The following is an 11,877-nucleotide window of genomic DNA, read 5'->3' as shown; positions in this document are numbered from 1 at the left end:
TCTAAAATCGTGGACCCAGAATCAGGTATCCAGGTCCAGAATTCATTCTCCAGAACTGAAAGCCATGGCTCTAGAATCCAGTTTCGGCTCTGATTTCCTACTCTTGCTCTCCCCTCTTCTCGCCCCCACCCGACCCCCGGAACTGCCCCAGGTAGGGAATTCCTCCTTGTAGACTCAGACGAAAGCTTCACCCTAGTAAATGCCCATTACACATTGTCCTCCACCCCACCGGCCACTGAGGCATCCAGCCTGTAAATCCAGGTCTCAGCCACTTCTCACCCCACCCTGATCCATACCCCAGACCTGGGCGGGGCTAGGAGCTTATAAATTCGGGCATCCGGGCACCTGCTGCCCTTCGCCTGGCATCCAAGCTGTCCCAGATGCTGCTGGAGGATCTGGAGGGGGTGAGATGCTTGAGACAGGAGTGAGGGTGGGTGGAGGAGAGCAGACAAGGTCTGCCTTGGCCGAAGGGAGCCCTGGGATTCCCAGGCTTCAGGGTCAGATGTGAGGCAACCGAGTGCCGAGAACACCCACATGGGTTCACATGTCCCTAATTGAGGTCCAGATTTGATCCTGAACCAGGAAAATGCAGATACAAGAAGGAGCTGGTCAGGGTGAGTGGGGAAGGGCGGGAGGGAGCCAGGAGGAAGTCCCCGACAGCGCCTGTGCCAGAGCCAAGAGCAGCACCCGGAGCTATCAAGGTTCACATCAGCTCGGGCTGCCTCTCCCGCCTGCCTGTGCAGTGACGCATGCTGGGCAGTGCTGGGGGCACAGGGAGCACCCCGCCTGAGCGCTCCTGGGGGTCTGTGCTCTGATGGAGCAGAACGGGCCCTGGGGGCCCCCCAGGAGAGGTGGGGACTGAGCTTCAGAGGGCAGATATAAACTTGGACAATCAGGAAAAGGACTTGGATTCATCCCCAGGGCTTGCTGGGGCCCCCCAAGGACCTGGCCCCACCGGAGCGAGCTGAAGACAGGAGTAGCCAGGCCAGGGCCACCCTCAGGAGCTCTGGCTGGGGGTGGGGAGCGTGGGGGGAAAAAGGGAACAGAACGATGGATGGGGAATGTCAGAAAAGTTCTCGAAAGGACCTTGAAGGGAACGGCATCCCTGGGGAAAAGAACAGTATGAGCCGAGGCACAGGGCAGGAAATGGCGGGAGGGAAGCGGAAGACGTGGCTGTGGTCTAGAGGCTGTGGTCCAGATTGGCCGAAAGGGGAGCCGTTCATTTCCTTGCAAGTGAGGCTGGGACTGGGCCTTGGCCTGGGGGCTCGGGTCCTGAGGGCTGTGATGGTAGGGAACATGGTCAAATCAGGGTAGAGACAGCCCCTGTGGGGCAGATCAGGGTGGGGAGGACCCAAGAAGTCAGGCAGGCGGCTGAGATGGGGCCCTGGGGGCGCCAGGATGAATGGAGATCCACGGCCTCTGGCTGCGTTCAGACAGGTCTCAGAGGCCCCGGGCCCACCCTTCAGTCATGGGGCCAGGGAGGAAGAGTGGGTGGGGCAGGACTCGAGGGTCACAGGCAACAGGTGGGATGCTGTATGGGGGGGGGCAGCAGGGCAGGAGGGTCCAGCTTCATGGTGTCTCTCCTCCCCAGAGGTCATCAGAGTCCTGGTCCCTCCACAATGTGGCTTCTCCTCATCTTCTCCCTCTTGCTGACGGCTGCAGGTGAGCGGGGCCGGGGCAGGGCCAGAAAGGAGCAGGGGGACCCCCCCACCCGTAGCACCCCGGCCTGCATTCGTCCAGACCCTCCCTCACCCGCAGGCCACCTGCTGGCCACTGCCCCCACCTCAGCCACCTGATGACAACTTTGGGTGCCGCCACCTCCCCCAGAACTTTCAGGGATCTGCTCTGGTGCCCCCCCGGCCACCTGGGGTCTCAGCCGGACCCCACGACTAACACTGCCCTGGCTTGACACAGAGCTGAGTCTGGAATTCAGGGGTCGCCCCCTGCCTGCTGTGTGACCTTGAGGAAATGACCCAGCCTCTCTGGGCCTCCTCTCCAGACAGCGCCCACCTGATGGTAGGGCCAGGCCTCAGGGGTTCACATCGAGAGCAGGGTGGCTGAGAAGCCTCGCCAGCTGCCAGTCAGCACCTCGTGGCCGGGGCTCCCCGCCTGTGTCTTGGGGACCATGGATTTTCGCCCACAGGGTTGTGAGGGGCAAGCGTGGTCCGGGAGTGGGCCTGGCAGTGCCCGGTGCAGGGCGGAGCCTGGTAAGGATGTGTGAGCCCGACTGAGCACTTAGTATGTGCCAGCGCAGGGCTCGGCACACGGGGAAGCTCGTCCAGTCCTCCAGCCGGCGATCTGCCATGGGCTCTCCTGGCCCCCCTGACCCGAGTGCCGGAGTGGGGCGCCCGCGAGGTCAAGGTGACTCCCATTCAGCCTCCGCCCATGGAGAAATGAATATTGTGACCTGCTGCCCGGCCTGGAGGGTTGAGAGTAGATGTTCATTAACTGCCACGCGGCCCTCCCCTGGAAGTCCCATGGGCGCCCTCCAGCCCCGCTGCCAGCCTCCCCTGGGGCTCTCCCAGTGTCCTCTCTGTCTCTCTCCCTGCTGCACCCAGCCCGGGCACCTGGCCTTTCAAGCTTGGGCTGGTCGGGGGCAGCCTGGGTACCCGCTGTTCAGCTGACACACTGTCCTTCTCTGCTGGGTGACTCCAGGTTTCCTTGTCGAAGCCCTGGTCCACCACATCCGCGTTCCCCCAGCCCTCCCTGTTTCCACACCAGGGCCGGTGGCCCAGTCCCAAGGCTGCCAGGCAGGGTGTGGGCATTTGGTCTGCGGAGCAGATCCTGCCCCGAGCGGCCTGCCAGGACCCGGTGGGGACAAGTCCTGTGGCTAATGCCGTGTGACCTTGAAACGTCCCCGTTTGTCCTTGTGCGTGGTGCAGTTGGTGTGTGCTTCTCTTTGTGTGTGGGGGGGGTACGCTTGCAAGATCCAGTGTCCCCATGTCCTGTCCACAAGGGTGAGGAGCCCCCCCAACCCCCGACTGACCTTGAACACCAAGGAGCTGACTTGAGCGCTGGCCTAGAGGTGGGTTGATGCATCCCGCCCAACTGCCTGCATCTCCTGCTGCGTCTTTGACCTTGAACATCCACCCACCCCACCCCCACCCCCAGTCCAGCGCTGCCCCGGGTGTGACCTAGCGAGTGCCTGCCCTCCAGGTGTGTGTCCATAACTTAGACTATCCACAGAGCAGCTTGGGGTTAAGTCGTCACTTGACCTTGACTTTGACTATTTTAATTGGGGTCTGCAAATTGGTCTGAATTAGCTGGGCTATGTTTACCTTCACAGCCTGAACACCCACACGTATCACATATGTCTACGTGAATAAATTATGTGCCCTGTGTTTAAAATAACGAATATTTATCAAGAAGTTAGAGTGTGCCAGCTATCACACATGCACACATACACACACATGTACACACATGTACACACACATTCCATTTAATTCTCACAAATGTCCCATTTTACAGAGGAGCAAACAGAGGCCCAGGGAAGTCAAAGCCCACAGGTTATATGTCTGGACTCAGGGGACCAGACACGATATGTCCGCCTCTCTGGTGTAGCTGCTGTACTATACACGGCATGCAAATGGCTCCCCAGGGGAGGGCCCCACCCTGTGTATGTCCAGACCCACACTGGAGTCTGGACAGTTAGTTCTGGGCTCTGTGTCCAAATCTGTGTCTGCATGTGTGTGGCTCACACCCAAGGACACTTGTGATGGCCCATGTGGGCATTTGGGGCTGCCAAGTGGCTGCCCAGCGAATGAATTTCAACCCAAAGAGCTGTCCATACCGGAACCTATATCCGGGGCAGTGTCTGTGCCTGTGACCTTGTGTGGCCACATCTGTGTCCTTGGAGGACACTTTTGGCTGAGGCATCCGGACACTGGAGCCAAGCCGGTGTCAGAGGCTCTTGATGCCTCTGACAGGCCCGTGACCTTGAGTAGCTGCTTCCAAGGGACCATCTGTCCCAACCCCCTCCCCCTCTCTCAGGACTTCCTGTCTTCCCGCCTTTTCCCTCCCAGGCCCAGGAGCCAAAGTCCCCTGGGGCCTGGGGCGAGAGGCTGGCTCTTACAGCATCCCCTGTCCAAGTCAGGGCGAGGGCGATCATTAAAAATCAACAGCAGGAAGTCTACATTAAAAAAAACTTTTGATTAAAAAAGCCAAAATAATAATAAAATGTATCGTGTAACTGACCACTGTTACTTCTATAAAAAAAAAATCTTCATTTAAAAAAACATTTGAATCCAACAGTGACATCTTCACACGCGGGGAGGGCAGGGTCGGGGCTCTGTCCTCAGGGTGGGTCTCCCTCTCTCAGCCGCCGAGAGCGATGGCGACAAGGTGATGCGGGGCGAGGAATGTGAACCCCACTCCCAGCCGTGGCAGGTGGCTCTCTTCGAGCGCGGACGCTTTAACTGCGGGGCGTCCCTCATCTCCCCGCTCTGGGTGCTGTCGGCTGCGCACTGCCAGACGCGGTAGGGAGGCGGCCCAGGGGGGCTGGGGGCAGTGGGGGGGAGCGGAGGGGGGGGCCCGGAGGGGTCTGAGATGCGCAGGAAGCAGGAGCTGCGCGGGGGCTTGGGGGGCTGGGGTGTGGGGTCTGGGGTGAAGACTGCGTGGTCTCGGAGGCAGGGGTGGGGGGAGCTTTAGAGGCTTGGGGAGAGGGTGACGGGATACCCCGATTCTGCAAGGGCCGGGACACCCCGGCGGCCTCTCTCTGATCTTTGTCTCCACCCGCGCGCCACCGCACGCAGCTTCATGAGCGTGCGCCTGGGCGAGCACAACCTGCGCAAGTACGAGGGCCCCGAGCAGCTGCTGACCGTCTCCCGCGTTATCCCGCACCCCAACTACAAAGCCCGCACCCACAACAACGACTTGATGCTGCTGAAGCTGAGCCGCGCGGCGCGCCTCACCCCGCAAGTGCACCCCGTCCCGCTGCCCACGAAGTGCCCCCGGCCCGGGGAGACCTGCGTGGTGTCCGGCTGGGGACTGGTGTCCAGCAGCAGGCCCGGGGCCCCGGGAAGCCCAGGGTCACAAGGTGCGTGAAGGACCCCAGCTGCCTGCCAGGCCCCTGGAGCCCTGCTCCCCGGGTACCGGGCATGGGGCGGAAGGGCCGGGAAGGGCGCCCTGCTCCAAGGCCCTGTGCTCTGCAGTGAGCCTCCCCGACACGCTGCACTGCGCCAACATCAGCGTTATCTCGGACGCGTCGTGCAGCAAGGACTACCCGGGGCACCTGCTGGACACCATGGTGTGCGCAGGCGTGAAGGGAGGAGGCACCGACTCTTGCGAGGTCAGAGCAGCCACCTGCGCTCTCAGGGACCCGGCGGGGAGGTGGGAGCGAGTGGGGCTGCATTTTGCTTGCTTGGGGCGGGAGAAGGTGCTAGGGACGGGTTTGAGGAAGGTCAAGGACGAGCAGCTGCGGTGAGGTAAGGCTGGAACTAGGGCCAGAGAGGGGGAGAGAGGCTGGGGATTTAGGGGAAGACAGGCAGATGAGGAGGGGGTGACAGAGATTGGATTTGAGACTAGGAACGGGTCAGGGCCGGCTGGGTATTGGCTAGGAAATATGGCGGGCTTGAATTGGGGGTGGCAGTGGATGTTGCCCAGAAGACAGGACAACGTGGATTCGTGTGGTGTTGGGAGTGGGGATGGCATGGGGTGGGGGGAGCATGGTGGTGGGGTTGGCTGGGGGTTGCTGAGGGGCTGGGTCACACACGGTGGGCTGTGGGTTACCTGGGGTTGTGTTGACTTGGTTGGTTTTGATTGAGGCTGTGATCAGTGAGGAGGAGGGTGGAGGCCCAGGATCCAGAAGGTTCTGGCTCATGCTCCTTCTCCCCACAGGGGGACTCCGGGGGACCCCTGGTCTGTGGGGGCATCCTGCAGGGCATCGTGTCCTGGGGGGATGTCCCCTGCGACACGACCACCAAGCCTGGTGTCTACACTAAAGTCTGCCACTACTTGGAGTGGATCAAGGAAATCATGAGGAAGAACTGACTGTCCCTCCCACAACCTGTCCTGGCTGAGCAGAACCCCCACCGCGGCCAGCACCCCTGTCATCGTCCAGACAGAACTGCACCATCCCAAAGCCCAGATGTTGGCCAAGGACTTGTTTTGTCTGAGGCCAGACCTGGTGCTCAAGGTCACCTGTTTACCCCAAGATAACAGAGAGCACTGATGCAAATTTCTCTCTAGGAGTTTCTGTGGATTTTTTCTGGGCATGACATGGAAGTCAGAGGCTGGACACCATTCCTTGACCACTGTCCTGGTCCCTAGGTGAGCAGAAATGGCTTGAGCAAGGCCCTGTTCATCCAACACATAAAGCCATCCGTGTGCTCTTAAGCCTGAGGCCCGATCTCACTCAGCCTTGGTGTCCCATCTGTGAACCAGTTCATCCTATTGCCTTGTCACAGTGCTGTTGAGAGGGTGACATGATGTAATTCCGATGACCTGACTGGAATAGCGCCTGGCACTGGGAAAATGCTCTCCCCCTCTGTACCTCCAGTGAAAAGACCCAGCACACTAGATGACCAGAACAACTTAATGTTCTTCAAGATTTAGTTCTGGGCTTCCTGGCAGCCAGGGCAAAAAGGCAAATACGCCCCTTTCTCTAGGCAGGCTCCCGACATACATCAGAGGCCAGGGACACTGTGAGTTCCTTTGATTTCACAGAAGAGCCAAGAAAATATGTTGGGAGCCATAGGGGTTGTCACTGAGGGTACAGTAGTCTCACCAGAGACCCAAAAAGGTCATTTTCAAGGTGACCGAATGCTTGAAACATGAATCTGATTCCCGAAGTCCAAATATTTGAGTAGGGGAAGGGTGGAGAGGATGCTCTGGACGCTGGAGGAGCAGAGCGCAGGCTGTGGTCCTGGGGAGGAGGACCTGGGGTTGAGCACCCAGATCAGTGGGAAAAGAGTGAAGAGAAAATTTAGAGAAGCCACATTGTTTGGGGGTGGGGTGGGGGGGGCATTGGATTTGGAAATGCTGGGGAATGTACTCAGGGATACGCCTGAACTTCAAATTCCTAGATATGGGAGGGCTAAAACGGGGTGACTGATACACCATTATGGGGACTTAGATCCCCAGAGTAGGAGTGCAGACCCGGGGTCTGAGGCCAAGGCCCGGTCAGGGCAGTGGGAGCTCAGAGGGTACGCAGGCTCCAGAGTGCAGGGAGGGGGAGCCGAGCCCGCCCTGCTGGCCTTTGAGGCTCCCCTGTGACAGGGGGCACAGCCCCTTGGAGTGCTGGCATCAGGGCCAGTTGTCCTGGTCAGTGAACCCACCACCTCCGGTTTCTCTGCACCCACCTCCACCTTCCCTCCTGCCTCTGTGCCAAGGGCAAGGCCCCAGCAGCCGCAGGCCTGGCCCCACTGGCTCAGGCCCCAGGAAGTTTCCAGCTTCATCAGGCCCCAGGACACAGGTGCTCACTCTCCCGCCCTCCACAGGACACAGGGGTGAGAGGGGGAGCCCTCCCCCCGCCAGCCAGCCGCAGGGGCAGGGCCTGGGCACACTTGGGCACCAGCTGGGCAGGGGCGGGCCTAGGGGGCTGAGGGATTTAAAGGCTCCTCAGGGAGGCTCCAGGCTCGAGCTGCTGCCTGCCCTGGACACCCGAGTCACCATGCGGGTCCTGGTCCTGTGCCTGGTGCTGGCCCTGGAGGGGTCTGGTGAGATGGAGGGGGGTGGGGGGAGCGGACCCCAATTCCCTGCTGCTCTCACCTTCCCTGAAGTCATTCCTCTCCCACCCACCCCCTTCCCCCATCCCAACGCACTCCAGTCCTGACCTGGCCACCCCTTCTCTCATCCCACCCTAAGTCTCCCCCAACCCTGCCTAGGCCGCACTCCCCACCCAGTTCATCCCCACATAATGCCAACGCCTCCCACCCCAACCTCAGCCAGCAGGGCGTGGACCATCTCTCTCTCTCTTAGGGGACGTCCACCACTTCCAAGTTCTCTCTCACTTGCCCCGGACCCTGGGACCCTGATCCCTCCACCCTCAGGTTCTCAGAGCCCCAAATCCTACCACACCCCAGTGTGGGACTCTTCCTGTCCAGCTGTCGGCTCTCTTGGGGCTCCAGTCCATGCTACCAGCTCCCCCAACCCCCTCAGGGCCCCCGGCCCCACCAGACACCTGCGCTTCTTCCCTGCAGACGGTCTGCCCCACCACCCCTCCCCTGATATTCGGTTCTGTAGACGCCCCTTCCTTTCGGACTCCCCGTTCTGTGCAGCAACCGCAGGCTTCTCCTCAACAGAGAGCACCAGGACCCCAAGCACACATTCTCTTGCCTGGTAGAACCCCCATCGTCCCTCAAGCTCCGGCTTCTCCACTGAATTTGTCCTGAACAGCTCTGGTGTCTGGGCCCCATTACCCCCAGGCCCCCCAAATCCCCTGGCTCACCTCCTGCCCACCTCCCCTGGCCCCCATGGGAGATTCCCAACCCCACGCCAGCTGGTTGCTCCCCACATTCCCTCACTTCTTGGCCATGGATGCGCCTCCTCCATTCCTGTCCTGACTGCTCTGGAGAGAACCCCAAGTCAGCCTGGTTCCCCAGACGTGGACTCTCCCCGGAGATCACCCGATCACAGTGACTGCGGCCCGGCCGTCCTCTGCCTGAGCCCACGCTGCTGGGACCGCAGCCCTGCTCCCAGGGCACCCCCTCTTAGATATGATTCTGGGTCCAGACCCTCACAAGACCCCTCTCCCGTACACCCCTTTCTTTGATCAGGAGCCCCAAATTCTCCCAAGTCTCCCAGCCAAATGCCACCTTCCGGCCCATTCCAGGGTCCCTCACATTACCCCTAAATTCCCAGCCCAGATGCTCTTCCTATCCTCTAGATGTGAGTCCCCATATCTGCTTCCCCCAAGTTTGATCATTTCCCCATACTGAGAGATCTCCTTAACCCCCAAACCTCCCTGGTCTCAGAGGCCCTTGCTGGGGGCACCTTTCCTGCTAGAGAGTCTACTTTCTCTCGAGAAGCCACAGGATCTTCTCCCCTAGCTCAAGCCACAGTTGTTGATCCCCACGCCCCACGCTGCACCAGAGCTGCCTTGTGCTCCCCTGTCCTGACCCAGGGGGTCTTGCTTTCAGCATTCGTCTCCCCACCTGTCACCATCACCCCACAATCCCAGAGGCCACTGCAGAATTCTGGACTCTTCCCAAACCCCTGGCCTGTCTCCCCAGGCCCACGTTCTTCCAATCTTACAGCTCCCTCTCCTGGCCCTACTGTCCCACTGACCCAGCACCCCATCCACAGGTGCGGCGCCCCCTGTCCAGTCTCGGGTCGTAGGGGGCAAGGAGTGTGACAGTCATTCCCAACCCTGGCAGGCGGCTGTCTACCATTATAGCACCTTCGAGTGTGGGGGTGTCCTGGTGCACCCCCAGTGGGTGCTCACGGCTGCCCACTGCATGAATGAGTAAGTATTGAGGGCAGGGGCGCTGGAAGAGAGTCTGTGCTCCCCCCCCCCCCGGGGGCTGAGAGCCAGGCCCTTCCTGGGTCACCTCCGGGAGGCTGGGCTGAGGGAGCACAGGCTGGTGCAGGTCACGGTGCAAGGGGGCAGGGCTGGGACTGGGGACCCCGAAGACACCTGCGTGGCTGCCTGGTCCTGTCCCTGTGGGGAATGTCTTTCTGTAGGCCTGTCCCTCCGCCGCCCTGATCTCTGGTCTCTGGGGGGCTGTGTCTGTGCAGGCGGATGTGTTCCCACCTCCCTCTGTCATGTCTCTGGTGTCTGTCACCCCATCTCTGTCCCTCGCTGCCATCACTGTCACTCTGGTCACCTCCACATCCCCCCGTCTCTTGGGCTCACCCCTCTCCCATCACCACTCGGCACCACCCAGGGGGAGTGGGATTGGACCCAGGAAGCAAGAAGACCCCCACCAAGTGTGTGAGGGCGCCTCCCATCCCAGCCCCTCCCCCTGGACCAGCACCTCTCCAGGGGGCCCTCTGGGGCTGTGGGCGCCTAGAGGAAGGGGGAGGGGAGGAGGTGTGGGGGGAAGGGCAGTGGCGTGGGGCGGGGGGGCCAGCCTCTACTGGGGACCCAGCCTCCTGCCCTCTCTGCTCACCCCTCCTCCCCTTATCTGCACAGCCATTTCCAGGTCTGGCTGGGGCGCCACAACCTTCTGGAGGATGAAAGCACGGTCCAGTTTTTTACTGTCACTAAGAGCTTCCCACACCCTAAATTCAACATGAGCCTTCTACAAAACACGTTTATCTCCCCGGAAGACGACCTCAGCCATGACCTCCTGATGCTCCGTCTGTCACAGCCCGCCCAGCTCACAGACGCAGTGAAAGTCCTGGACCTGCCCACCAAGGAGCCCCGCGTGGGCAGCGCCTGCAAGGCCTCCGGCTGGGGCACCATCAAGCCTGACAGCTGTACGCATGCGCGGTGGCGCCCCCAGGAGCCCAGACACTTGGGAGAAGGCTGGGACTTCGGGGTGGGAGAAAAGAGGAACTGGGACCCCACGTACTCAGGGAGTAGAGGCGGGGTGGGTTCTGGGGGTCCAGGTGGGTTCCACCCACTCATGGTCCTCCTGGCCCGCAGATTTCTACCCAGACACTCTGCAGTGTGTGGACCTGAAGCTCCTGTCCATAGACATCTGCAAAAATGCCCACAAACAGAAGGTGACAGACACCATGCTGTGTGTGGGGGACATGGCCGGCGTCAAGGACACCTGTAGGGTGAGTCGTCCTCTCCTTGTCCTGGCTTGGGAGCGAGGCAGCTGGGGTCCCCTGTCTGGCTTGTAGCTCCCCGACTCAGCTCTGCCCGTGGGTCCCCATCTTTGATACCCCATCAGGGGTGACCTGATCTCCCTCCTCCATGTCCATTCCACCCTCCTCCCTCTCACACACATGACTGGAGGGGGTCAGAGAAATTTCTTGAAGAGGCAACCGTGACATGAGCCCTGAGGGTGGGAGTCCTGCAGAGGGCCCTGCTCCTCCTCTCGCTCCCCCCTCTGTCCTCCTGGACCCTGCCCCCCACAGAGTCTGCACCCTGATTCCCACCCCCCTTAGCAGGGACCTGAGTCCTGATCCCGTGATGGATCCCCCCACCTTCTCCCGCGAGTGAGCTCTGGGGACGGTTTCTATCCCCATAGCAGGGAGTCGCCAGGCCATCTGTGAGCCCAGGTGTGAGAGCAGGCCGTGCCCTCACTTGCTGAGGTCTCACTCTCCTGTATATGTCTTAGGGTGACTCCGGGGGCCCTCTGATCTGTGACGGTGAGCTTCAAGGAGTCACATCCTGGGGCCACTTTCCGTGCGGGAAACCCAAAGTACCCAGCATCTATACCAAAGTGATCGACTACATACCGTGGATCAAGAAGATCATGGCAGACAATCCCTGAGGCCTCCCACCCCCGGCCTGTCCCTGTACCCCGCCTCCCCAAGAAATCGAGTACGCTTCAAATCGCATCATGTTCTCGTGTCATGTAATTCACAACATGTTTGAGGCGCTGAACTTCTGACCCACCCTCCCAACCCCAGCCCCCAGCTCTCCAGGGGGCCTGGCCTGGCCTGCGTGTGCAACCTGGGCTCGGGGGAAGGGAAGGCCTGGGCTAAGTGTAGCCTGACTGACAGTGTTCTGACCCCAAAGGGCAAGTGGGGGTACCCGTGACTTTTATATGGCACAAAGGAAACTGGACAGCAGGGCCAAGAGGAAGCAGGTTTAGGCTCAGGTGCTGACTTGGCAGATTCACATCCCAAAGCTGAGCCCCCTTTCTAGGAAGTCAGGGCTCATAGACACTTTCAGTTTCCACAAGGTTCCGGGTGGGTTTGCCTTGGCAGCTGTACGTGGTCAGATAGGACGCGGCCACATTCCAAGAGGTGAGTCCTATAGTCGCACACCAAGGAGTGAGTCAGGGGTCAGTAGTCCCGGGAACCCCCCAGGAGTCCTGC

At 60.6% G+C, this 11,877-nt stretch overlaps 2 protein-coding genes across 3 annotated transcripts; both read left to right on the top strand.

Annotated features, from left to right (window-relative positions):
* The first annotated feature begins 526 nt into the window (after nucleotides 1–526).
* Nucleotides 527–6,339, top strand: KLK15 (kallikrein related peptidase 15). Of its 2 annotated transcripts, none has more exons than XM_037517113.1 (6): nucleotides 527–614; nucleotides 1,592–1,662; nucleotides 4,319–4,475; nucleotides 4,752–5,035; nucleotides 5,151–5,287; nucleotides 5,836–6,339. In XM_037517113.1, the coding sequence occupies exons 2-6, from the start codon at nucleotides 1,620–1,622 to the stop codon at nucleotides 5,986–5,988; spliced, it is 774 nt and encodes a 257-aa protein (XP_037373010.1). In that variant the 5' UTR covers nucleotides 527–614; nucleotides 1,592–1,619; the 3' UTR covers nucleotides 5,989–6,339. The 2 variants fall into 2 exon arrangements, with proteins under 2 accessions (XP_037373010.1, XP_037373011.1); XM_037517114.2 differs by lacking the exon at nucleotides 527–614 and adding an exon at nucleotides 1,131–1,233.
* Nucleotides 6,340–7,594: 1,255 nt separating this feature from the next.
* Nucleotides 7,595–11,388, top strand: KLK1 (kallikrein 1). The gene is made up of 5 exons (XM_037517111.1): nucleotides 7,595–7,655; nucleotides 9,244–9,403; nucleotides 10,073–10,359; nucleotides 10,529–10,665; nucleotides 11,172–11,388. Exons 1-5 carry the CDS (start codon nucleotides 7,610–7,612, stop codon nucleotides 11,325–11,327), a joined length of 786 nt encoding a protein of 261 aa, XP_037373008.1. The 5' UTR covers nucleotides 7,595–7,609; the 3' UTR covers nucleotides 11,328–11,388.
* The last annotated feature ends 489 nt before the right edge of the window (nucleotides 11,389–11,877 follow it).

This window comes from Talpa occidentalis, unplaced genomic scaffold (assembly GCF_014898055.3).
Source record: "Talpa occidentalis isolate TD23 unplaced genomic scaffold, MPIMG_talOcc4v2.1 talOcc4.17, whole genome shotgun sequence".
In the NCBI taxonomy this organism is placed as follows: domain Eukaryota; kingdom Metazoa; phylum Chordata; class Mammalia; order Eulipotyphla; family Talpidae; genus Talpa; species Talpa occidentalis.
Note: the sequence above shows the minus strand (reverse complement) of the source record. Positions and strands in the feature narration are given on the sequence as shown.